This window comes from Myotis lucifugus, unplaced genomic scaffold (genome assembly GCF_000147115.1).
Source record: "Myotis lucifugus unplaced genomic scaffold, Myoluc2.0 scaffold_138, whole genome shotgun sequence".
Taxonomy (NCBI): Eukaryota; Metazoa; Chordata; class Mammalia; order Chiroptera; family Vespertilionidae; genus Myotis; species Myotis lucifugus.
Genome location: NW_005871186.1, coordinates 3,466,373 through 3,490,497, shown reverse-complemented (window position 1 = coordinate 3,490,497; position 24,125 = coordinate 3,466,373). Strand labels below are relative to the sequence as shown.

The following is a 24,125-nucleotide window of genomic DNA, read 5'->3' as shown; positions in this document are numbered from 1 at the left end:
TTTTACTTTGTGCAGTTCCCTGCTTGGGACTCATTATTTATTCATTTAACACTATTTATCCAGTGGATCATTTGTGTCAGGTGCTGAACTAGTCTCCAGGGACAAACACCTATCATATCAGATGTGAGCTCTGTTTTCATTATCTGTACCCTATCTTACAACCACCTCCACCTTCCTAATTCCTGCTGGATGAGGGTGATAGGGGCCATCCTGAGGTGTTTTTTGCACCATTCCTTTCTTGTTACCTCTAGTACCTGATCCCACCAGCTATTAGATGTGTTTTCTAGATGCTCCAACTCTTTCGTTTTCCTTTCTGTGAATATGCTTTAATCTCTCATGCCAAAGCAAACAAAAAACCTAAAACTACTTCTTCAAATTGATGTCCCTTTTACTACTATCATATTTTTCAGTCAACAAGTCATAATGAGAATACCTGCTATGTGCCAGACCAACATTATACTAAGTATTGGGGATAAATGGCGAATGAGAAACAATCCTTGGCCTCTAGAAACTCATAGTCTGGTAGAGGAAATAGTTGGATAGATAGGTAATTACACATCTACCTATGTGATGGGTACTCTATTAGGTGGGTACTCAGAGGGCTGTTGCAGTACATGGGAAGGTTCCCAACTGAGCCTGGGTGTTGCAGAATGAACAGGAGTTAGGTATAGAGGTGGGAGAGTGAAGAGCACTAGAGGCAAAGTGCATAGTGTGTGAAAAGGCATAGAGACTTCAAAATCATGGGTGACTGGGGGACAGCAATTGTTTTTTGAAGAGAACTTGAGGGGCTAGTAGTATGAGATGAGGCTGAATGGCAAACGAAGGATGGCTCAGGAAGAGCTTTGTCAGCCATATTATAAACCTAGGGTTTTATCTAAAGGCAATGGGGAACCTGTGAAGTGTTCTTCACAGTTAAGTGATGTGATCAGATTTGTGGTTTTGGAGCGTTTCTTGTAGAAAACATCTAACAGCCTTCAACACTTCATTTTAGTTTTTTGAAATCTTCTTTTCCCATGGCTTCTGTGACACCATAGTTCTTGGTTTTGTTTATTTCTTCTTAGTCTCTTCCATAAGCCTCTCTGCCTATTCCTTGTGTCGGTGTTTTTAGGACTCTGTCTGAGGCCTTTCCTCTTCCCAACTCACTCTGGCCAATCTTGGTCACCCACAGGATTTCCTTTCCCATTTAATGACTTCTAAGAACTCTCTCTTAGCTGCAGACCTATCAATGCCAGTAAGTGCTCACTGTATGTCCCTACTTGGATAGCCCAGTCCATAGTCATCTGCAGCCCACGGGGTCTATATCTGAGCTAATTATCCCCTCCCATCTGCTTTTTCTCTTATAATCCCCATCTCTGGCCTTTCAACCCCTGACATGTTGCTCATTCCTCCTTGCCTTGGTATGTGCCTTTGAACTGAAACTTCCACTTCTTTTAAAATACTTTTTATTTTCAACTATTTTTAGGCTTACAGAAAAGTTATAAAAGTACAGAAAGTTCTTGTAAACTTCTTACCCACATATCTGTTATCATCTTATATAACCAGAGGACAATGTTCAAAACCAAGGAATTAACATTGATACGATACTTTCAGCTAAACTGCAGACCTTATCTGAAACGTCCGTATCTCTTAGATTATCTTACTCTTGCTTGTTTCACAAGCTTGCTCAGACACTATCTCCTCCTGAGCTCTTCTTTCCCCTCCCCCTCTATACCCACAAATCTCCATGCTAAGAGCTGTTCTTCCATGACACTTATTATTCTATGCTGCAATCGTCTCATTAAAGGACTGAGGTCCTGGAGGACAGAGGCCGGTTCTAATTGATCTGGAATCCCGCCTTGACAAGGAGGCGCTTATTCCGTGTTCCTGAGTGACTGAGTAAGACAGGGCGCAAGGGGTCACGGGGCAGCAAAGTGCTGAGCAGCCCAGAGGAGCGGTCATCGCCCAGGTACTGTCCAAGCCGTGTGCACAGTCGGAGCAAAAACAACCCTGGACTGTTAGCAGTCAGCTCCTTCCAGGGCACCGCTTCCCACAGGCCCCGCCCACCCACTGACACTCCCCCCGAGACCTGCCCTTTCGTGCTCGCCCCGCCCCTTCCACGCCCACTCTTCCACTCCAAGCCCCGCCCAGGACCCGGGGTCCAGTCCCTTCCGTGCTCGTCTCTTACAGCCCATCTCCCTCCTAACCCCCCGCTCTCAGGTCTTTTCCGGGCTCTTAAAGTCAGTCCCGCCTTCGGTCCAGCGATCGACCTTCCCCCGCACCCTCCAGTCTCCGCCCCTCGCCCGTGGGCCTCCGCCTCCCCGGAGTCTTCCCCAGTGACATGCCGGAGTCCTCCTGAGGGGCGGGGTGTACAGTATGAAGGGGCGGGATCGGGGGGGAAGAGGCGGCACTTCTCGATCGGAAGGCCGTGGTGGCCCCGCCCCCGGCGCTCGGCCGTTGCCGGGAAAACGGGCAGCGACGCTCTGGCTCAGGCCCGGTCTAGCCAATGAGCTGGCACGCCACTGCCCAGTCGTGCGTCTCTGGGCGGTGACGTGTGGTGCGCGGGGGCGCGGATTGCGTGGGGCGCGGGGCGGGGCGCGGCTGGTGCGCCGCTAGAGCGATGGCGGCGGCCTGAACTCACCTAGCGGTTCCACGGCGGTCGGGCCTGGTCAAGGTCCGGGTTCCGTGCGTGAACGGTAAGTAGGGGTGGGAGGGCCCGGAGAGCGCGCGAGGGGACGAGGCACTGGCCATCCCGCCCCCGGGTTTGGTGACTGTAGGGGTGGTGAAGGGACAGGGCGAGGGCTGGCGTGTGGCGAGCGGCCGGGTGTGAGTGTCTCAGGTGGGGAGCCGGGTTAGATAGGGGTGTGTGCGCAGGTGAGGAGCTGGCCCGGAGGAGGGGCTGCGGCGCCTTCCGAAGGGCCAGGTGGAAGGGACTAGTGAACCGGAGGGGCGGGGGCTCCTGCGGGCAGGGGTAAGGGCCGCCCCAGGACCCGAGTGTGGGAGTCAGGCCGGTGCGGGGAGGGGGAGAGGCAAGGGCGAAGGTGGGCTGGCAGTGATTTGGGGCGGGAGCTGAGGGCGGGGCACGGGAGGAAGGGCTGAGGGTGGCAAGGTTTGGATAAGGGTGGGAGCTTGGTTCGGAGGCTGCTGCAGTGGACTGTCCTGGCCAGTGAGAGCGGTAGTTCCAGCCTGAGTAGGATGAGTAGGACAGCTGAGGTCTAAGTGCTGTGCACCTGGCACTTCTGCTCCCGTGGGCCCTACACATTTCGGAGAAAAAAAAAAAAAGGCATCATGGGTTGATAGTAGCTATGAAATCGTTTGTTTTTTTAATTTAATTTTTTTTTTTTTTAGTCTTAGTCTTCAACAGGGTAATCACTGGGACCCGTTCCCTCCGGTTCCTCCTTGGGACTGCAAACTTGAAGATGGTCCCTCTCATGGAATTCTTTGGGGCTATTTTTGCCTATATTTTCTCTCCACCTGCTTCTGGACAACCTTACTCCTGCGCTGCTCCTCACCTGTGCTGAGCAATGGGGCTTTGGTGGTTGTCATATAGATTGGATTAACCAAGTTTGGTCACTGATTCTACTTTCATGGGAATCACATGGTTTGTTGCATACGGCACTATATTTAGGCTCCCAATCAGGAAGCTTTTGCTCTCATATTCTTACAGGTAAATGAAATCAAAAACTATTGAGGTAAATTTTAGGTACAGTAGACTGCTCATATTTAAAATGTACATGTGTGATGCATTTTGACATGTTTACATCTGTGAAATCATCACCACTTCCAAGATACTGAACATTTCTTCTACTCCCTTTCCCCCCCAATTTTCTTCTGTACCTTTGCAATTTGTTCTTTCCTCCGCAACTGGTTATTGGTTTCACTTTATTAGCATTTTACAGGTTTCCTATCTCACATGCACATGAAAAATTTGAAAGTTCTGGAAAGCTGGGTTGCCACTCAGTGATAATAGTCACTTTCACACCAATAAATTTCCCTCTGTGCTGACGGTCTACCACAAAGGCTACACACCTTCCCCAACATGAGGAGGAGCGAGGCCTTTCCTGTCTAGACCCTTCTCTGAGAATTGGGGGCAGCCCAAGTTCCCATTCTGCTCCAGATTTCCAGCATCAGAACCAACCACTGTTCTGTCCCATGGTATGTTTTCATTGCTTCTCTCTGGTGCCAAACAGGTTTTCATGCTGGTGGAACCTTTGGCAACCTTCCCAGACAGTCAGAACCCTGTAGAACCTATACGTATCACAACAGGGTTTAGAGCAGTGATTCCTAAACATTGAGCCAAGGATTTTGCCAGCCCATGATAAAGTTTTCATCCATCCAAGGTGGAAGGAGAGAAAGACTACATAGGAAACATGAGTTTTTCGTATAGAAATTTATTTGGAGATAACTATTTCTATCCTTTTGGTGTTAAAGTGCTCTCCCATTAATGAAATAATGGTGATAGTAGATGGTGGGTTTAAAAAAATGGCTTTGTTTGCCAGAATATAAAGTAACAGCCCTATATTTTAATAAGAAAATTATTTCTATTGGTTAGTGAATTCCAGACATTTAGAGTGTTTTATTATGTTGAGGAAGCATGTCTTTATATAGTAATTCTATATAATTTCTGACATCTAACCAGTATTATACTTCACATCACACTCTCAAATTTTACTGGATTTACATAGATATCTTGAGAAGTTGGCAAGGGCAGGAATTCTTATTTTATAGATGAGGAATCAAATTAGGAAGCCAGAGGTCACCTACGGATACAGTGTCAAAGCTGAACCCAAATTTGGTCTTCTGAGAGTACGAGTGACTTGGAGAAAGAAAGTTTGTAATAGAGAGTGAAGGTGATGTGGACTAAAAGACACATGGCATATAGGAAGGGTTGTGATGACATGGAGGACATTATACTGGCAGAAAGTATTTTTTTTTTTTTTTAATGATTTGCAGTTCTAGTTTGAGGGTGACAGGGATGAGGGTTCTGCTTAAATTGTGGCAATGACGTAGGAACAGGTATACATAATACCTGGATCACATTATGATAGTGATAGGATGAGTCAAGTCACGTGTCAGAGGGTTCTTTGGGACTGTCCAAGTTCTTGATTATTTTGGAGAAAGCACTGGGTTTGGTAAGCTTATTGTTTGCTATACGAACTCTTTGTTGAATAGTAATACATTAAGTATAATGGATTTTGACTTATGACATACACCTCAGTGGTAGATCTGGGAAGTTGGAACATAGATGAGGATGAGAATGTAGAGATAGAAACATGTGTAATCATTTATTTCACATCTGCTAGTGTCAGGCATTCTTCCAAGTGCTGGGAGAACAAATTCATTCATTCATATATTCATTTATTCATTCAGCAAAGACTTTTTTAGCATATAGTCTGCCTGTGTGATGCTCACATTTTATTAGATCATAAGATAAAGAAAACATGGTCCTCTGAGGTCTCTTTTATGCCACGCAGGTGTGATGAGCTCAAGGAATTCTCAATCTGATTGGGAAAGTTAGACACATGAAAAAATAATTTCAGTTTAGAGAGAGAGAATATGAAATAAAAAATACATCATGAGGTGATTACTTCTCTGTATGTAGTCTCAGTCTCTCCCTATATTCCAATTATATATAGTAGTATTCAGTGATCTACTATATATCTTCAAAGGTATCTCAAATTTAACATTTCCAAAACAGAAATTGTCTTTGCTCTGAACGCATGCTTTTGCACTGTAGGCCCCATCTCAATCCAGACTTCGGTGTCATCTTCCATTATTTCTGCTCCTTCAGTCCTTGCATTTAATCAGTCACTAAAATCTTAATACATTTTATTCTCTGTTATTTCTTTTCTCTTCATTTCCACTGCTATAACTTCACTGTTAAAAGCTTTAGTTTACTTCCTCCTCTCTCCCATCCGGACTTTTTACCCCCAACAATCTCCTGCCTTCAAACTTGATTTTTTCTAGTCTGTCCCTAGAATGATCTTTCTAAAAATACAAATTTTATCACGGAACTCCTCAGCTTAAAAACTTTTGGCTCTTTGTGTACTGCAGGACAACATCCAAATTCTTTAATATGCATCATTTGGCCTGAACTCACCTCTCGGGCCTCATCTCCTGCCACTCCCTACTCTGTGTTCTAGCTTGAATAAATTGTTCACAGTTCCTTAACACATTTGTTACTTTTTTGAGTCTTGAAATCTTTGTAATAGCTGCTTCCTCTACTAGAAATGCTTTTTCTTCTCTGCTCAGTGAACTTTCCTCATTTTTAAGATCTAGTTCAGCCTCACTTCTTTTATGACACCTTCTTTGGCACACATACCCAGCAGGGGTAGAGATAACCATGTGAGACACAGGGATTCACTGTTATAAATGGAAGTTAAGATGTGATTCATGTTGTGAGTTATAAGTGCTTTGCTGGAGTCAGATGAGAGGATTCCCTGTGAGAAGCAGAGGTACCGGGGAGAGGTAAGGTAGTAAGTTAGGACCATATACTGATAGCCCATTTGTTTTACACACATAGGCAGAGGGATAGACAAGATACGTACGCTGAGCTCTAGGTTGATAGGCTTCTTTGGAGTAGATCTTCCCCCATTCTCTCTATCCCCTTATTCCTATTAGGTTTTAATCCGGTCTTTCTATTTTCACTATTTAGGATAACAGCCCACCCATACCTCCTATATCAGTATCAGTCATCTTGCCTAGAAAGAGCCACTGCGGGAGAGGAGCCCTAGGATTTTATTGACCTGTTGTTAGAAGGTCATTCTGGTCCCTTTCTGCCTGCTGGACATGTTGGCAGGTGTATCCCCGCCCCCAGCTCCCTTTTCCTCTTTGCCTCTCCCAGGGCAAAGGTTCATAAGTGAGGCCGAGCCACTTCCTGCCCTGTGCTTGCTGTTCTGTGGTTGGTGAACACTTGCTGAGTGTTTTGGGCCCTAAGAAGAGTGCCTGACTGACTATTTGTGGGTCTGAAAGATCATTGCCTTCTTCCCCTTTTTTCTTTGTGGCTGGAACCTGAAGGTAAATCTGTAATAGAGTGGTGATTCCACAATCTTCTTTGTCTTATTCTGAACTTTACAGGGTTAACAGGGAGTGAGGAAGTCTAACCAGGTGATAAGGGACATCAAGCTATGATTTCTTGTGTTTCTGCCGTATATGAAACAGGGCCCAGGTTAAGTGTTGGCTTTTAGGTTCTGGGACACTGATTCCAGCCTGGCTCTTGTCCTTGAGATCTTTGTAAAGAGATGGGGTGGGGCTGAGGAAAGATACAGGAGGTCAGTCCCCCTTGGGCCTGTAAGCAGTGCCCTTTGTTAGTTAAGCAGTGGAGCAGAAGTGGGCACCCCAAGTATATTGCAAAGTAGGTTTGTTAATTTTTGGAATTGAGTTCTAGAAGCTGGAAGCAGTTTAATTTGGAACATGTTACTGCCTTACTTTGCTGAGACTGGATGCTTGGCCTTTCTTCAGCTCCCTAGGGTACGTGTGAGGTGGTGAGAATGGATATTCCAGCACAGGTTAGGTCTTTCTGTCAGAGATGAGGGCACCTTGGTGAGACAGAATCAGGAGCAGAAAGTGGGGAAAGATAAATGTCTTTTACAGAGCACCTGCTTTATGCCTGGAGTGCTACATAGGTTATCTTATTTAAATTCCTAAAACAGTAACTATTTATTTCATGAGAAACTTATAGATGAAAAAACTGAGGCTCCAATGTGTGAAGTGATTATTTAAGGTCACATAGCTGGAAAATGTGAACTGAGATTCAAGCCTTTGTTTGAGGGACTCCAGAACTCATGCTTTACCTACTTTTTTGTTTCTCTTTCTTGAGCTTAGGGCCTCTATTTGTTTTCAGTCCTCAAATGAGATGTGACTGAGAAAGCAGTCTGTAAACAATAATACTCTTGTCTCAGTCAGGATCTTTTTAGGTAGCAGATAACACAAATTGGGTTTGGAAAAAATTAATAAAGGGATGATATTTACGGAGATAGGGGCAGTTTAAGGAATTCAGCAGAAATGATACAGCATCTCAGGGCTAATAACAGTGAGAGGGCTAGTAAGGCTAGTAACAGGGGACTTGTTAAAAAGATTCTCAGCTGTAGTCTTTGCCTTCTCCAACCCATGCCTACTTGGGACGGTAAGTTTTTGGGAAGATGGATAAGTCCTTTTCTGGTATATTCATGCTGCTGATGGTTACTAGTTTGAATGACTGTGTTTGATGGTTTATAGAAAACCACGTGTGAAAGGCTGAGCATCCATTCTGTGGCTCTACCACCTTCTCACCCCTTCTCTTCTCCCTCACCCCCACTCTCTTGAGTGCGTGATGGAGAAAAGGTTGGGTGGAGGAGGTAGTGGTAGATATTAGCTTCTCTGTTTCAGAGTTTGGATTTACCTAAAGTAGCACCCATTCTTTATTACTGTTGATCTTTCTTAGAGAAAGTAGTATACCTCTTTTTCTCAGACTAATCCTATACTTTATTTTTTTTCTTCATAACCTGTTACTTTCTTCAGATTTCTTTTCCTCATTTGATAAATATCTTTGAGGCTCTCCATCCATCTTTGAGGCTCTCCATCCAAAACCAAACCAAACCAAACCAAACCAAACCATAATAACTCTTCTTCTTGACTCCCCACCCTCCCTCTCAGCTTCTTTAAACTATTGCCCTATTTTCATCCTTCCTAGTATTACTAAATTTCCTGAAATTGCATCTTACTCATCTTTAGCTCCTAGTCATTCTTTAACCATTTCCTTTCCTAAGTTTATCTAAAATACGATTGCTAAAACCAGCTGACCATTTTCAATCTTCATTCTACTTAATCTCTCTGTAGACTGTACCTTATGGTAAAAACACCTCTTCCTTGAAACATTTTTTTTAACCCTTGATTTCTAGATTATCACAATTTCTTGGATTTCTCCTTCCATTTCTGATTACCTTCACAGTTGTTGTTTTTTTAAAGAATCCTCCTCCTTTACTTTCCTAAATCCTGGACATGATAGATATCCTATAGGTATGTCAAAATTGTACTCATTCTCTTTTTTAAAACACAATTCCCTTTGTTATACTAGTATACTCCTAGTTTGTTAATGGCATTATCTTTTACTGAGTCTCCTATACTTCATATTAAGGTCTTCTTTTATCTTCCATTTGTTTGCCATGTCATGTTGCTTTTATTTCATGAATAAGTTAAAGCCGGAGGCAGATTTTCTGCGTATGCATCCCAGTCTTGCACTTACTAGCTGGCTCGCTTTGGCAGTTTATTTAACCTTTCTAGGCTTTGATTTCACTATGTCTAAAATGGAGATAATAGTACACCTAGGTTTGAATGAGGTACTACATGTAGTGCTTAGAATAGAGCCTGACTCAAAGTAAGTACTCAGTATATGTTAGCTGTTATAATTATTTTTAATTCATCATTCAGTTCCACAAGCATTTTTGAATGCCAGGCACTATGTAGCCATTGAGTTTCAGGGAAGAATGAATGATATGGTCACTTTCATTAAGGAGCTTGCTATTAATGGCAGATATATTTAGGTATAAATTCAGTATATGACATGCTAAGATAGAGGTGAACCTCAGATTTACCTTTTCTTTTCTAATCTTGAACTTACCATGTTAGTTCATTCCATTTCTTTTTCTTTAACCAGTTAACTGCCATGTGTCCCAAATGGAAACCATCCCCACACACCATGATATTTTGAATTTAATTTAAAAAATCAATTTGCAATGAATATTACAAAAATAAGTACATTACTCATAATTCTTGAATATTGTCAGCTGAAAATTCTCACGAAAATGATTTTAAAGTTGGTCAGGGCTGCCACTTAGGGAAACATTTTTTTTTTTTTTTATAGATGTGCATGGTGTGTGGGGAAGGCCCGCTGCTTGCTTCTACAGACGCTCATGGCATACAATGGGTTAAAACAGACTGTTGAAACAGATTCTTATAAATTGTCCACTGCCATCTGTCTCTCTGCTCCACCTTATATTGCTATCTGGCATATTTTTAAAGGCAAATTTGATCTTGTAATTTCCTTGTTTAAAAACCTCCTTTGTTTTTAGGGTGTCCATAGATAAAACCCAAACTCCTTAATATGATATTCAGTGATATTTATAACCTTCACCCATATTTACCCTTCAACTCAATATTGTATCTCTCTTCTCTAGATAATCTGTAAGCCACACCAAACTTGCAACTGTTCTTCAAATTCGTTATGCTCTTTTGTAGTGCCATATTTTTTTACATACTGTTTTTAATATGAACAAGGCCTTTTTTTCCCTCTGCTCTCTTTGTGGCCAGTATCTGTTGTTAAAAGATTTAAGTTAGATAACACCTTTCTGAAATCTTATAACCTCCTGGGCAGAATTAGTTGCTTCCCTTTATGCCCCCCTGGCACTTTTGTAAATCCCTCTGTTTATAATTTTTACTGGAGTTTTTGTTTATGCTCCCCCAGCATTTTTTATCCATTTTTGTATTTCCAGTGCTTATGCAGCACAGTGCCCAGTACTTTATCAGTGTGGATGTATATTGAGTTAATCTTGTTTGCTATTTAGGATTGGTCCCACCCTTTATACAAACTGTCTCCTGTTCTATAGAAGGCTTCCTTAAGCATAGTTGCTACATTCCTTTATTTGTGAGCTGGTAATGGTGAGAGAGAATATCTGGGTTGAAGAGGATGGCAATGTGAGGCTGTTGCCAGGTCTCTGGGTTTCTTCAGCCCTTTTGAGTATAAAGAGGAAGGGCAACTGAACCACACCTTTCCTCTGAAGTTTTTACTTTCTTGAGAGACAATACTGCTCAGGGGGGTGGTAGGTGTGATGGAGAAGGAACTGTGAGGCAACAACTGTTTTGTTACTTTTTCCCTTTCTTTAGTGAAGGTGTCATGTCATGTCCCCAAGAGTGAGTGTTGAATGTATCTGACAAGAGTGGGGAATATGTGTGTATATGGGAGTGTGTCCCTGTGTTCCTTGGTAGAGTTAAAATTGTTGTGCTCTTTCAGTTGGCTCTGCATTTCCACCTTTTAAGAGTATTCAGACATTAAGGGTCTGTTTGTCCACTTCCTACTGGGTAGGCTTCTAGGGAGGGAACTGTGATAGGCAGAACAAGTTTATTCCTCAACAGTATCCAAGGGTTGTAGTCAGATCAGGACTGGATTTCTTGATTGTTCATTTGTTCATTCATTCATTTATTACTTCATTCACTTAAGCATTCATACATTTAACAAATATTGAGTCTTCAGGCACTGAGGATACAACTTTAAATAAAACAGATAAACTATGCCCTCTATGAACTTACATTCTAGTGGGATGATAGATAAACAATTTCAGGTAGTGAAAACTGCTAAGAAGAAAGTAGGATCAGGAAGCTAGAGAGTGAAGGTGGGAAGATGTGCTATTTAGATAGAATTGTTGAATAAGGCCTCTCTTAGGAGATGGCATTTGTAAAGAACTGAGTAACGTGAAGATTAGGAGAAGAGCACATCAGGCAGAGGGAATGGGGAAGTATTCACAAAGGCCTGTATGAGTAAAGTATGAGTGAGGAGGAGGATGGTAGGAGGTTGCACAGATTAGATTATATAGGGCCCTATATGTCAAGATAAGGAAATTGGATAGTTATTAGGAGAGATATAATTTAGGTTTTAAAAATATCACTCTGCTTGTTCGTGTGTAGAATAGACTCCGAGGGGTAAGACTGGAAGTATGGATGCCAGATTGGAAGCTATTGCAATAGTGAGATGTGTTTTGAGGATAGAGATGATAGGGTTTGCTGATGAACTGAATATTAGAAGTAAGGGAAAGAAATGAGGATGATATCCAGGATTTTGGCTTGATCATCTAGGTGAAAATGTTGCTATTTATTGAGATAGGGAAGGTTGGGGGAATAATAGGTTTAGTGGTAGAAATGAGTTTTATTTTAGACTTGTTAAGTTTAAGATGCTGATTATGTGTGTGTGTGTGTGTGTGTGTGTGTGTGTGTGTGGAATTTTCAGTGGTGTGGTGGCTCTGAGATCTTCCTGCTGGGTAGGAGAGAGTGGCAAACTTCTGTTGATCTCTTCCATTCTCTCTTTTTGAATTAGATTTGCAAGTCTGGACTGGTCAGCAACCTCTGGGCTTGTCACTGGGAGCCTGGTATATCTTCTGGCTCCATGGCCAGCTACTGGCTCCTATAGACCAGATGAAGCTGACTGGAAACACAAGTGGAGAAAGCCTCCAGCTGGCAAATTCTCAGAGTGTGGTCCTCTGGCCGCTGGCCCTGCCCAGCTGGCCTCATGGAGAGGATGAACTGGCTGAGCAGACTGGCCTCCCGGGGCCCTGGGCACCGTGTACCTCAAGGGGCCAGTCTGCAGACCCCTGTCGTGGCTGACCCTGAGACCTGCCTTATGGTCTTCAAGAATCACTGGTCCCAGGTAGGAGAATATATGCCAAAGGGGCTTGTCTACTGGCTTCCTGAGTCCTCCTAACTTTCTTTGTTCTCTCAGTGTGTCATTTAGTCACCTTATCATCTTAGATTCCCTCTATCTTGTGTCCTGTGTCCCCAGGTGGTGCGAATCCTGGAGCGACAAGGCCCTCGGGTAGCTCCTGGGGGTGCAGATGATCTCAGTGCTGTGCGCAACCATACTTACCAGATGTTGACGCTGCTGGCAGAGGATCATGCAGTCCCTTCAGCCCCCAATGCCCCTGGGCCCCTGCTGGAGTTTGCTCTGCGCGAGGATCTGCTAACCCGTGTGTTGGCATGGCAGCTTCAATGGGATGAGCTTGGGGATGGGGTTGAGGAACGGCGGGCTGAGCAACTGAAATTATTTGAGATGCTGGTGAGCGAAGCTCGCCAGCCACTCTTGCGGCATGGTCCAGTTCGTGAGGCTCTGCTGACCTTGCTGGATGCCTGTGGCCGCCCTGTGCCCAGTAGCCCAGCACTGGATGACGGCCTGGTGCTACTTCTCAGCCAGCTGTGTGTGTGTCTGGCCCGGGAGCCTTCATTGCTTGAGTTCTTCCTGCAGCCACCTCCTGAGCCTGGAGCTGCTCCACGTCTTCTCCTCTTTTCTCGCCTTGTTCCCTTCGTCCATCGAGAGGGCACCCTGGGCCAGCAGGCCCGAGATGCCCTACTCCTGCTTATGGCTCTGTCAGCTGGGAGTCCCACTGTGGGCCGCTACATCGCAGATCACTCTTACTTCTGCCCGGTCAGCACCTCCTGGGATGGGGGGTAGGATATGGTGTGTGGCACTGGATAGGAGATGTAGAGGGTCTGTGTATCAGGGCTCTCCTCAGCAAGTAGCCCCTGGATTTGAAAGGAATGCCTGGAATTGGGTGGGGATGAAACCATGGCTTAGGTGCATAGGGCAGGAACTAAGGCTCTTCATGGGCCAGTGTTTCCAGGTTGTCTTGGAACGTTGGGTAACTAAATACCTGCTCTGGTCATAGCCCTTCCCCTTACTCTAATCAAAACTCTGGGTTAATAGCTGCCCTGTTCCCCTTTCTTATATTGTGTGAGCCTTTGGTAACCTATCCTTGGGGATGGCCCCCAGGTGCTGGCCACAGGGCTGAGTGCCCTGTACTCTTCATTGCCCCGAAAGATTGAAGTTCCAGGGGATGACTGGCACTGTCTGCGACGGGAGGACTGGCTGGGAGTGCCAGCCCTTGCACTCTTCATGAGTTCCCTAGAGTTCTGCAATGCAGTCATTCAGGTGGGACTGGGGTTCTCAGGAGGTCTGGTGCTTGGGCATTCTGGGGTGATGGCGTGGGAGGGGGTGCATTCCCTGGAGTTCTGCTGTTCTGTCATCTTGAAGGTAGGGTGCCTACTTACCATTCTATTCCCTTTCAGACAGTGGCTTCCCTCACAATCCTCCTTCCTCTTTCTCGTACCCCTGTAGGTGGCTCACCCTCTGGTGCAGAAGCAGCTGGTTGATTATATCCATAATGGGTTCCTGGTACCTGTCATGGGCCCTGCCCTGCACAAGGTGAGAGTCATGGGTAGCAAGACAGAATAGGGGATTAGGCTGATAATGGCAACTTCACTGCCAGGACGAATGTGGGAAACAGTGGTCCAGGTACTCATCCCCTTTTCCCTGTCTGCTCCTAGTTCCTCCTTAAAACTCGGGAAATGACTCCAGTATATGTGCAGGGAAGCCCTAAATTTCCAAACTTTCCCTTCCCTTCATCCAGACCTCTGTGGAGGAGATGATCGCCAGTACCGCCTATCTGGAACTTTTCCTACGGAGTATTTCAGAGCCTGCCTTGCTCCGTACCTTCCTGCGATTCCTGCTATTACACCGGCATGACACCCACACCATCCTTGACACCCTCGTTGCCCGTATTGGCAGCAACTCCCGGGTATGGCCCCTACCTCTGTCCTGGCTTACTTGGGTGAGCCATCTTCTCTCTCTGACCTTTGTTCTGGGAGGGTGTCACTCCCCTTCTTTGGCCTTTGTCTCCAGCAATCACTTTAAAGTTGACAGCATTTACTTTCTACTATTTAACTTTTAACCATTTTGGTACAGGTTTTAATATGCTTCCCTGCTTTTGCAATTTATGACTCTAGAACACAATTTCCTTCTCTGGATGACTTTGGGTGCTCATCATGGCTTTAGGTTTTGCCATTGTACTACACTTGTGATGTATCGTTGACATGATACATCTTTGACATGATACAGTCATGTAGTGTTCTGTGGCCTGTTTTGGGTGACTTAGATTGCTTTTTCAGGTTTTGTGTCTGCTTTGATAGCTGGCCCAGCTGCTGCTGGCATGCTTATCTTTTTCCCCCTTTGGATTTGCTGCATTTGAGCTGCTATAACTTGGGGTACACACCCATCTATCTACTTACATTACTTCCTCTTGAACATGATTGTTCACTATGTGCCATACTGTTCTCTGGTACTCAGTATATAATGGTATATTAGGTAGACATGGATGCTGACTTCATGGTGCTTTCTGTATAGAGGAGATAGATAAGCAAACACATTACTGAAATAATTGAAAATTGTAGTCATTGTAATGAAAAAGCAAACAGGGTGCTTATAAAATAAAATGGTGGTAAAAAAAAAAAAAGCCACACAAAAAAACCTCTCTGAGGAGGTGAGATTGAGTTAAGACTTAAAGGTCATGAGAGAGGTAGCTTATTGAAGAGCAAATGGAAGAATAGTCTAGGCCAGCGGTTCTCAACCTGTGGGTCGCGACCCCTTTGGGGGTCGAACGACCCTTTCACAGGGGTCGCCTAAGACCATTGGAAAACACATATATAATTACATATTGTTTTTGTGATTAATCATTATGCTTTAATTATGTTCAGTTTGTAACAATGAAATTGGGGGTCACCACAACATCAGGAACTGTATTAAAGGGTCGCAGCATTAGGAAGGTTGAGAACCACTGGTCTAGGCAGAGGGAGCAACATGCAAAGGACAACGAATGGAGAAGAGCTTAATGTATTTGAGGAAATGAAAGACCAGTGTGAATGGAGATGTAGTGAGCAAGGGAAAGAAGGTAATGAGATGAAAGTAGAGAAGAAGGCAGGGTTCAGATCATGTATGGCCTTGTACACCATAAGAAGTTTCTATTTTAACCAATAGAAATGTATATAAAACAGGAGCAAATAGTTTCCAAGTGATAAAGACCTGAAGTCTTTCTGGGAGAGTAAAGCATTAGTTTAACCATGGACTTCATGGCATTTATTTTAGCTCTGCAGTCATGTTGGTTTCCTTTAATTACAAATAATTGGAGTTCCCTGGATCCTTGTGTTTAAAACAGAAGTTCTTGGATCATGAAAGGTTCTAGAAAACTGTTCTAGATAATTGACATACTTGGTAGTAGGGTTCTAGGTAGGTGAGGTTCCCAGATAGATATGTTTTGTATAGGTGAGGTTTCTGAATAGCTAAGTTAGAGTATATGTGAGATATTTGAATCTCATTCTGATCAGACCAGTGTTTTGAATCAAGTATACACTTCCAAATTTGAAAATAACTACAACAGGTTCTAAGCTCTGCCTTAGATGTCTAGGGTTATAATCTTTGGGAGTAGGCCTACAATGTGTATTTTTAAAAATGTTTCAAAAAGTAATTATGATACATGTCATGGTTAAGAATTATTGGTATAAACCAAGAGAATAGATGTCAAAACTTTAATTTTACAAAGATATAAAAAATTTTATTTCTCACTATGCTTATGTTTGACCTCAAGGAAAATCCTGTTTATGTTTTGGGACAGTTGATTTCCTTCTTGAGGTCATTTTTCTTCTTCTTCTGTGCTGGCCTGTACCCATCTTGCTTTTGTCTTAATCTTAACTTCTTTGATTCTCCCTCATTGTCTTTAGCATATGTTTCTATTAGTCTTACATTTGGCCCCCTGTCCTCAGGAATTCTGGTTCTTGGAGGAACCAGATCTCTTCTGATTTCAGGATGCGTGTGTTGATCATGCAGATCTTTCCTTTCTGTTGTTTGGCCTTTTAAAGTTTGATTCTGTTGGCCGGACTTCATAACTTCTGTGGCCTCATTTGTGGCTTAAAGTAAATCATGCTCACTAGCCAGCCTGTGTGCGTATTTGTATTAATTTTCTATTGCTGAAATAACAAATTACCACAAGCATAGTGACTTAAAACAACATAAATTTATTATAGTACAGTTCTGTAGGTCATATGTTTGCCACAATCTCTCTAGGTTAAGGTCAGTGTTGGGGGTGCTGCGTTCCTTTCTGGAGGCTCTAGGAGATTCTTGCTCATTTGGCTTTTTGGTAGAATTTCTTTCATTGTAGTTATGATTGAGATCTGTTTTCTTGCTGGCTGTCAGCTGAGGACCATTTCCACCCAGAGGCCCACCAGTTCCTGGCTTAGGGCCCTTTTCTTCCATCTTCAAAATCATCCATGGTGGATTGAGTCCCTCTCATGTTTCAAATCTCTCCCCCGCCCCCTTTTTTTTTTGAACCTAGCAGGAAAAGGTTCTTTGCTTACTCCTGTGATTTGATTGGGCCACTTTGATAAGCCAGGATTATCTTCCCATGTCAAATTCTGTTACCCTTAATCATATCTGCAAAGTCCCTTCTGCCATGTAAGGTAAAATATTTGCAGGTTCTGGAGATTAGGGCCTTTCAGTGAGTCTGAATGTTTTTATTGCCAGTTAAAATTGTCATTTAGAAAACCATGCTGTCCAAAATGTGAACTGCTATCTCATCTCTTTCCCACTGTGGCTGTCTTTTAATTCTCATTTAGTAAATGATGAGCACCTAGACCAGTGATGGCGAACCTATGACACGCGAACTCATTTTTTTGGTTGATTTTTCTTTGTTAAATGGCATTTAAATATATAAAATATCAAAAATATAAATCTTTGTTGCAAATATAAAAAAATTTCTATATGTGACACAGCACCAGAGTTAAGTTAGGGTTTTCAAAATGCTGACACGCTGAGCTCAAAAGGTTCGCCATCACTGACCTAGACTATGCATGTAGTGCCCTAGACTGAGACCCAATAGTTGTCTTTAGGGAGCTCAAGGTGTCTGACATACTTGCCATAAGGGAAGTTTATAGAAAGTGCTGAGGGGATTCAGAATGAGGGAGACTTTACGTGTGTCTGTTCTCTTTCCTTACTTTCTTTTCTAAAACAAAAGCTTTCCCCTATTCTGGACCCACCTATTTTTTCCTTTTCCTGTCAGCTGCCCTTGAGCTTTTCTTTAGCCTACCGTCTGAGAGATAACACTGGTGTTGGAGAGGTGACTCACCGCCTGTTCGCCACCTGTTCAAGCCCCGCCCATATCCCAGCTGGTATTTTTCCAGGTTCCCTCTGTTTTCTTATTGGTAGGCATTCAGTTACTGTGCTGCTACAGTCTCTGCTGGCAGGTATTCACCTAGTTATCATGTTGCTGTTGTATCTTGTTACTTATTCAGTTTTAGTATTTCCTAGGGTCTCTTTTCATGGATATTCATTCTATTTAAGTATTGCTGGAATCTCTGCTGACTGGTGAATATAGCTAGAGTGTTTGCTGATACTTGTATGGTCTATAGCAGTGGTCGGCAAACTGCGGCTCTGCAAACCGCGGCTCGCGAGCCACATGCGGCTCTTTGGCCCCTTCAGTGTGGCTCTTCCATAAAATACTGGCTTTTCCACAAAATACCAACTTCTGTGCATGGGCCACGAAGTTTCAATCGCACTGTACGTGCACGTCCACACTTGTATTTTGTGGAAGAGCCACACTGAAGGGGCCAAAGAGCCGCATGTGGCTCGTGAGCCGCGGTTTGCCAACCACGGGTCTATAGAAATACATTGACTTTGACATATGGTTCATTCCTATCTGTTAATAGTGAAGTCTTGCCCACAAACATCATTTTATCATTTATTGAATGACTTTTATATGCTAGGCCCTGTACACGTTGTTCTAGGAGTGGTTGGTTGGGCCAGGGGCTGGGAGGGTTCCCATTTGGTAAATATCTTGGAGGGTAGAGAGCTCTTATGGTGACTTCTTCCCTCCTCTCCCACCCCTCCAGCTCTGCATGGTCTCTCTCAGTCTCTTCAGAACCCTACTGAACCTCAGCTGTGAGGATGTCCTGCTGCAGCTGGTTCTCAGGTACCTGTGCGGTCAGGGCTGAGGGATGGCTGATCCTGAATCCTGTGCATTGCTGGGGCCATGGGCTGTATTGGGGTTGCTCATGTGTTTCCTCTTGGAGGCAATTCCATTGGCCTGATGTTTTCCAAAACCCTGTCCTCCTTTCCTGATTTATCCTGTGTCCTTTTTCTCTTGTCTTTCCTAGGTATCTTGTCCCATGTAACCATGTGATGCTGAGCCAGAAGCCAGCTGTGCGTGATGTGGATCTATATGGACGAGCAGCAGACAAGTTTCTCTCCCTAATCCCACGCTGTTGTCGGCACTGTGCCCCCAGCCCACCCCGTCCAGAGCATGCCTCGTGGGCACGAGGTGGGCCTAGCAGAGAGTCAGGGAGAAGGGAGGACATCACGGGTATGGCCTGGATTCTGGGGGAGCCTAACAAGAAGGGAGGGTGAGGGAGGTGGCCATGAGTGGCATTCCATCTTTGGGGAAGTAAATGAGGAGGAGTCTTGCAGGGTGGATTCTTAACTTCACCAAAGAAATTTAGCTTTGGAGTAAATTGTTCCTCTCTAGTCCAGTATTCTTTCTGTATCCATTGTTTCTTTGGTGTTGGTGGTGGTGAGATGGAGTAATGGATGAGGAAAAGCATTACTTGGAGGGTGGAGAGTTAGCTGTCTGAATTGTACCATGTTTCTGCTGCCTCGTTACCTTCTCTCTCAGTTTCCCTAGATGTCTTATCCTTCTTCCTGGACCTCTGTCTCTTCGATCCCTCTTATGTTTTTTTCCCATCTGCAGGTCCTGGAAGCCCAAGTGTTGACTCCTCTTCTGTGGTGACAGTACCCCGGCCCTCTACACCATCTCGTCTGGCGCTCTTCCTGCGACAGCAGAGTTTAGGTGGCTCCGAGTCCCCAGCCCCAGCCCCTCGCTCACCAGGGCTTGCTTCATCCCCGGCCTCCAGCCCTGGCCGAAGGCCAAGCCCTGCAGAGGAGCCTGGTGAACTGGAAGACAATTACCTGGAGTATCTGCGTGAGGCGCGCCGTGGCGTGGACCGCTGTGTCCGAGCTTGCCGTACCTGGTCTGCTCCCTATGATGGCGAGCGGCCTCCTCCTGAGCCCAGTCCTGTTGGCTCCCGGACTAAGAAACGCAGCTTACTGCCTGAGGACAAGGACAATGTGGGAGAAGGGGAGGAGGAGGAGCTGGGGAGTGGGAGACTGGCTGGGGGTGCAGGGGAGGGCCCTGGCCACCTGCCTCCTCCTCAGCTCAATGGGATGCCAGGACCATGGCCTGAGGGGGCCAAGAAAGTTCGTCGGGTGCCGCAGGAGGGAGCAGGGGACCTGCCAGAGGGCACCTCTGAGGGCATGGCAGGACTAGAGGGCTTTGGGCAGGAGCTCCGGGATCTGGAGATGGCTTTGAGTAATGGGGGGGCCGGTTCAGAGCCTCCCCTAGAGCCTCCACTACCTCTTGAGGAGGAGGAGGCCTACGCAAGCTTCACCTGTCCCCCTGAGCCCCCTTGCCCCTTCCTCAACAGCCCTTTGCGGACTCTCAACCCGCTGCCAAGCCAGCCCTTCACTGGTAAGCTACTTAGCCTAAGCCTTCTCCTTTGTGTATTCTGCATGTTTTTGAAGTGTCTGTGCTGGTTTCTGAGATTTCTTGGCCATGTCATTTCTGTGTACTTGCCTAGCTCCTCATCCATTTTGCTTGCATTCCTTCCAGATTCATATTATGTCATTCTTGTGTCTTTGTGTCTGCGTGTACATCTTCCATGCTTGTGCTGTTTTGAGTATTGACTTACGTCTGAGCCTTGTATGTCTGTCCTATGTGCATGTTCCTCCTCTTCCCCACTCTGGCTATTTCCTGGGATTTGTGATTAAGATATTCTCTGTCTGGTGCTTTCTGGTGAATCACAGCAATATATCCGAACCATGTGGAAGACATACCTGCTGTCTTGTGTAGGAGGCATCTATCTGTAAATGATGGTGTCCCCACCAGGTATCTGTCTGGGTTTTAGCTCTTCTGTGGCCCAGGATCTTCTGGTGTTCTTTCCCTACCCAGCCCTGGCCTCCTTTCTCCAAGCCTCTTCTCAGAAGGACTGAATTTCAAGTTTCTCCTGTTCCCTGTCCCTGTACCTTGTTGGTTGCCATTACTGTCTAATAAGACTTAAAGATTTATGATTAGTAATAAGGAATGATGCAGATAATAAAATACCTCTTTAGGGCAGATGATCAAGTGTGGCCCTGAGCTCCTCTGCTGAGTTCTTATGATCTCTGCAGGATGCCCTCGGAGCTAGACCTGACCTGAGTGGCTAGGCTAACTCCTCTTTGTTTTTGTTTGAGAGCCGCTTCTATCCAGCCCAGCCCTCAGCTGGTTCTTATTCTTACTCCATACCTGTGTGAGGGGGAAGAAAAATGAACCAAAAACCACCTCTGGGAAGCAGTGTAGTGCTTTGGACTAGACATACCTTGAATTAAGGTCCCATCCATGCCATTCATACATGTAAATCATTTACTACAATGCTGGTACATTGTGAGAACTCAGCAGGTGGTGATAGCTTTTCACTACGATTATCATCTTTTGAGTCCATGGCAGATATATATATATATATCTCCATCCGAGGACATGCTTCATTGATTTTAAAGAGAAAGGAGGGGGGGGGGGAAGAGAGAGAGAGAGAAAGAGAGAGAGAGAGAGAGAGAGAGAGAGAGAGAGAAACAGAGAGAAACATTGATGTGAGAAACATCGGTTGCCTCTTGTACGCGCTGTGATGTATGCGCCCCCTTAAAGATCGAACCCACAATCTAGGTATGTGCCCTGACTGGGAATTGAACCCACGACCTCTCGATCCATGGGATGATGCCTAAACAACTAAGCCACACCAGCCAGAGCAAGTGCATGGCTGATATTGGTTGACCAAGGCAACCACCCATCTCTGGTTGGTTGTAGTCTAGTTGTCATGTCTTGATCAGTACCTGTTCTGACTGGGCCTGAGATATATTGCCATCCTGCTTACACAGCATCAGGGATTCATGATGACTCCCTCTTGCAGGCTTCAGAAACGATATATTTTCAGTTATTTATTTAGTCTTTGCTTTGCTACTTTCTGCTCAGTACCACTAGAAGGTGGCATGCAGATTTTATCACATTTTTGAAGCATTAATTGAAGCTATACCCTCTTACTTTGTGAACTCACCTGAGCGTTTTGAATTTTCTTTTATAAGGAAGTGCCAGGAAATGAGAGGAACAGAAGGACAAAGTTATGGGGTATCTTAGGACCCTATTAAGCTAGAGTTGTTTTGGAGATAAGGCTAGTTATGTGCATCTGAAGTGGAGAACATTCTAGAATATTTTCCAGGATTCACTGCCTCTTGCCTTTCATTGTTCTCCTGTTTCAGTTCATAGTGCAATTTTTAGGTACACTTTCTTTTCCCCATAATTCTCTGGTCAGACAGACTGTGATGGTCTAGAGTGCTCAGGCTGGGGCTCTGGCTCATTGAGGCCAGTTCTCCCAGTGGAACTATCTAATCCCTTCTGTTATTCTGTCTCCTACCAAAGAGGCTGCCATGACTTGGTTTTCTCTGGCTCTTAACTCTCAAGTTCTTTTTTTTTACAGATTCTTTTCCACCTTCTTGATTCCCAGCTCCTCAAAAGAGCTGATTTCTTCTCTGGTCCTCCAAAGATTTCTCCCTGACTTTAAGTTGGCCTATATAGTCACCTTGTTTGCCTTTGTTATACTTGCTTTCTTTTTGCCCCAAGTCTAATGTTATCCTCTGTTTGGTGTGTAACCTGATTTCTTTTGGTTTTACTCACTTTCTCATTCTTTCTTCTGTTGTGCCTCTTGGATGAAGCTTTTAAAAAGACCTGTGAAATGTTATGTAGCTTATAGTTATTATTGAATACTTATAATTTGCTATATTTTAGACTAAATGCTTTATGTTAGTCTCCTTTTCATCCTCTTAATAACCTTATAAGTAGGTATATTTTCTTATTTTACCAAGTTGAAACTATTCTTAGAGAGTTTTGACTCCTCCAATAACTAACTAGTAAAGGATAAAGCTGAAATTTGAAACCAGCTCTTTCTGATTCCAGAGCCTACAATCTGGCTCTTCAGCTCAAGTGTGTGTAAAGCTAGTATCTGGACTCTTGTGCATCTATGTGGTGTCTGCCATTTTATCTTCTCCAGAATAGGTGGTCACAGGATATTTAAACATACCCAAAGACTGACATACAAATAATTATCATCTAGTCTGGGGTCTCTTGTTTTGGGGAGGAATGCGTGCAATGTGCATTGTGTTCAGGCCTTGTATCCTTGTGCCCACCTCCCCCAGGCCCCTTCATGGCTGTGCTCTTTGCCAAACTTGAGAACATGCTGCAGAACTCCGTCTATGTCAACTTCCTGCTGACAGGGCTGGTGGCCCAGCTGGCCTGTCACCCCCAGCCCCTGCTCCGCTCTTTCCTGCTCAACACCAACATGGTCTTCCAGCCCAGTGTCAAGTCCCTGCTGCAGGTGTGCGATGCATGCATGCATGGGTGCGTCCAGGCTCCATGGTGGGCCAGGCCCGCAGCTGGAGTGGCCCTGGGGGGCTGGGAACAGGCCCAGTGTTTCTAGAAAGGTATGTCTGTCTAGCGCTACCCAGAGATGTCATGAAGTTGTGCTTTGTAGGTGTTGGGCTCCGTGAAGAATAAGATTGAGAGCTTTGCGGCCTCCCAGGAGGACTTCCCAGCACTGCTCTCCAAAGCCAAGAAGTACCTCATTGCTCGTGGCAAGTTGGACTGGGCTGAGGGCCCTGCAGCAGGACCTGCTCCTCGCCGCTCTGATTCTCTAGGTAAGGCCTACTCTACCACCCCTCTCCTGATCCTCCCTACACAGCTAATTAATGTAGGTCAAGTGAACACTTATTAAGGGTGAAGCCTTGTGCTGGGAACTGGGAACTGGCAACAAATTGAGTCTTGGTGTTTGTTTTCAGGCTTCTTGTCAGGATATAGTTCTGTCCACTAAGAGCCAAATCAGCAGTACCAGCAAGAACTGCTCTAGTAGTTGGGGACAGGCAAAGGGACAGAGTAGTCTCTAGATTAGATATTGTTACAGCTTTGTAAAGGATGTGCCACTTGACATGGGCTTGATGGTATTCTCTAACCACTCCATGCACTTTTTTCCTTAAGCCCCATTTGACATCTGCTCTCTTGCTCTTGGATTTGGGTAGGCAAGGAGTGGAATGGCCTTATTCCTCTGTTTAGGGAACGGCATGAACTACCTCGTTGGAGCAGGGGATTTGGAAGGTGGTGGACCAGTTGGTAGTAAGGCTAGAAAGATTGACCAGAGCAGAAGGTTCTGAGTTGAAGTTGGGCTGGGTAGAAGTTGTGAAATTTTAGGCTGCGAGAAACCGTTGGACGTTCTTAGATCTGGGAGTGGAGGGTAAGAATATTAGTTCATGTGCTAGGTGAATTAGAGGTAGGAGGAAATGTATTTAGGATGTGACCTTTAAGGCTTGAATAGTGGAAATAGAAAGGAAGAATTTGATAAGGTGGAAATGGGATGGAAGTAACCCCAGAATTTGTTGAGTGGTTGTGAAGTATAAGAAAGAAGGAACGAGTTATATATGACCATGAAATTTTAAATCTAAATCTTTCATCAACAAATAT

The 24,125-nt window shown here is 44.7% G+C and overlaps 1 protein-coding gene across 4 annotated transcripts in view; it reads left to right on the top strand.

The window, feature by feature from the left end:
- Positions 1-2,504: 2,504 nt before the first annotated feature.
- The window catches only part of FAM160A2 (family with sequence similarity 160 member A2), a 24,150-nt gene continuing 2,529 nt past the window's right edge, over positions 2,505-24,125 (top strand). Inside the window, exons 1-11 of one of the 4 annotated variants that reach the window (XM_006094578.2) lie at positions 2,505-2,672; positions 12,041-12,370; positions 12,503-13,141; positions 13,487-13,645; positions 13,832-13,918; positions 14,124-14,291; positions 18,430-18,509; positions 18,694-18,857; positions 19,284-20,060; positions 22,811-22,989; positions 23,146-23,308. In XM_006094578.2, coding sequence (XP_006094640.1) covers positions 12,233-12,370; positions 12,503-13,141; positions 13,487-13,645; positions 13,832-13,918; positions 14,124-14,291; positions 18,430-18,509; positions 18,694-18,857; positions 19,284-20,060; positions 22,811-22,989; positions 23,146-23,308 — 2,554 coding nt within the window. In that variant the 5' untranslated portion in view covers positions 2,505-2,672; positions 12,041-12,232. Of the gene's footprint in view, positions 2,673-12,040; positions 12,371-12,502; positions 13,142-13,486; positions 13,646-13,831; positions 13,919-14,123; positions 14,292-18,429; positions 18,510-18,693; positions 18,900-19,283; positions 20,061-22,810; positions 23,013-23,145; positions 23,309-24,125 lie in introns of all 4 variants that reach the window. The other 3 variants (XM_006094577.2, XR_002830664.1, XM_023758772.1) reach the window with 3 other exon arrangements.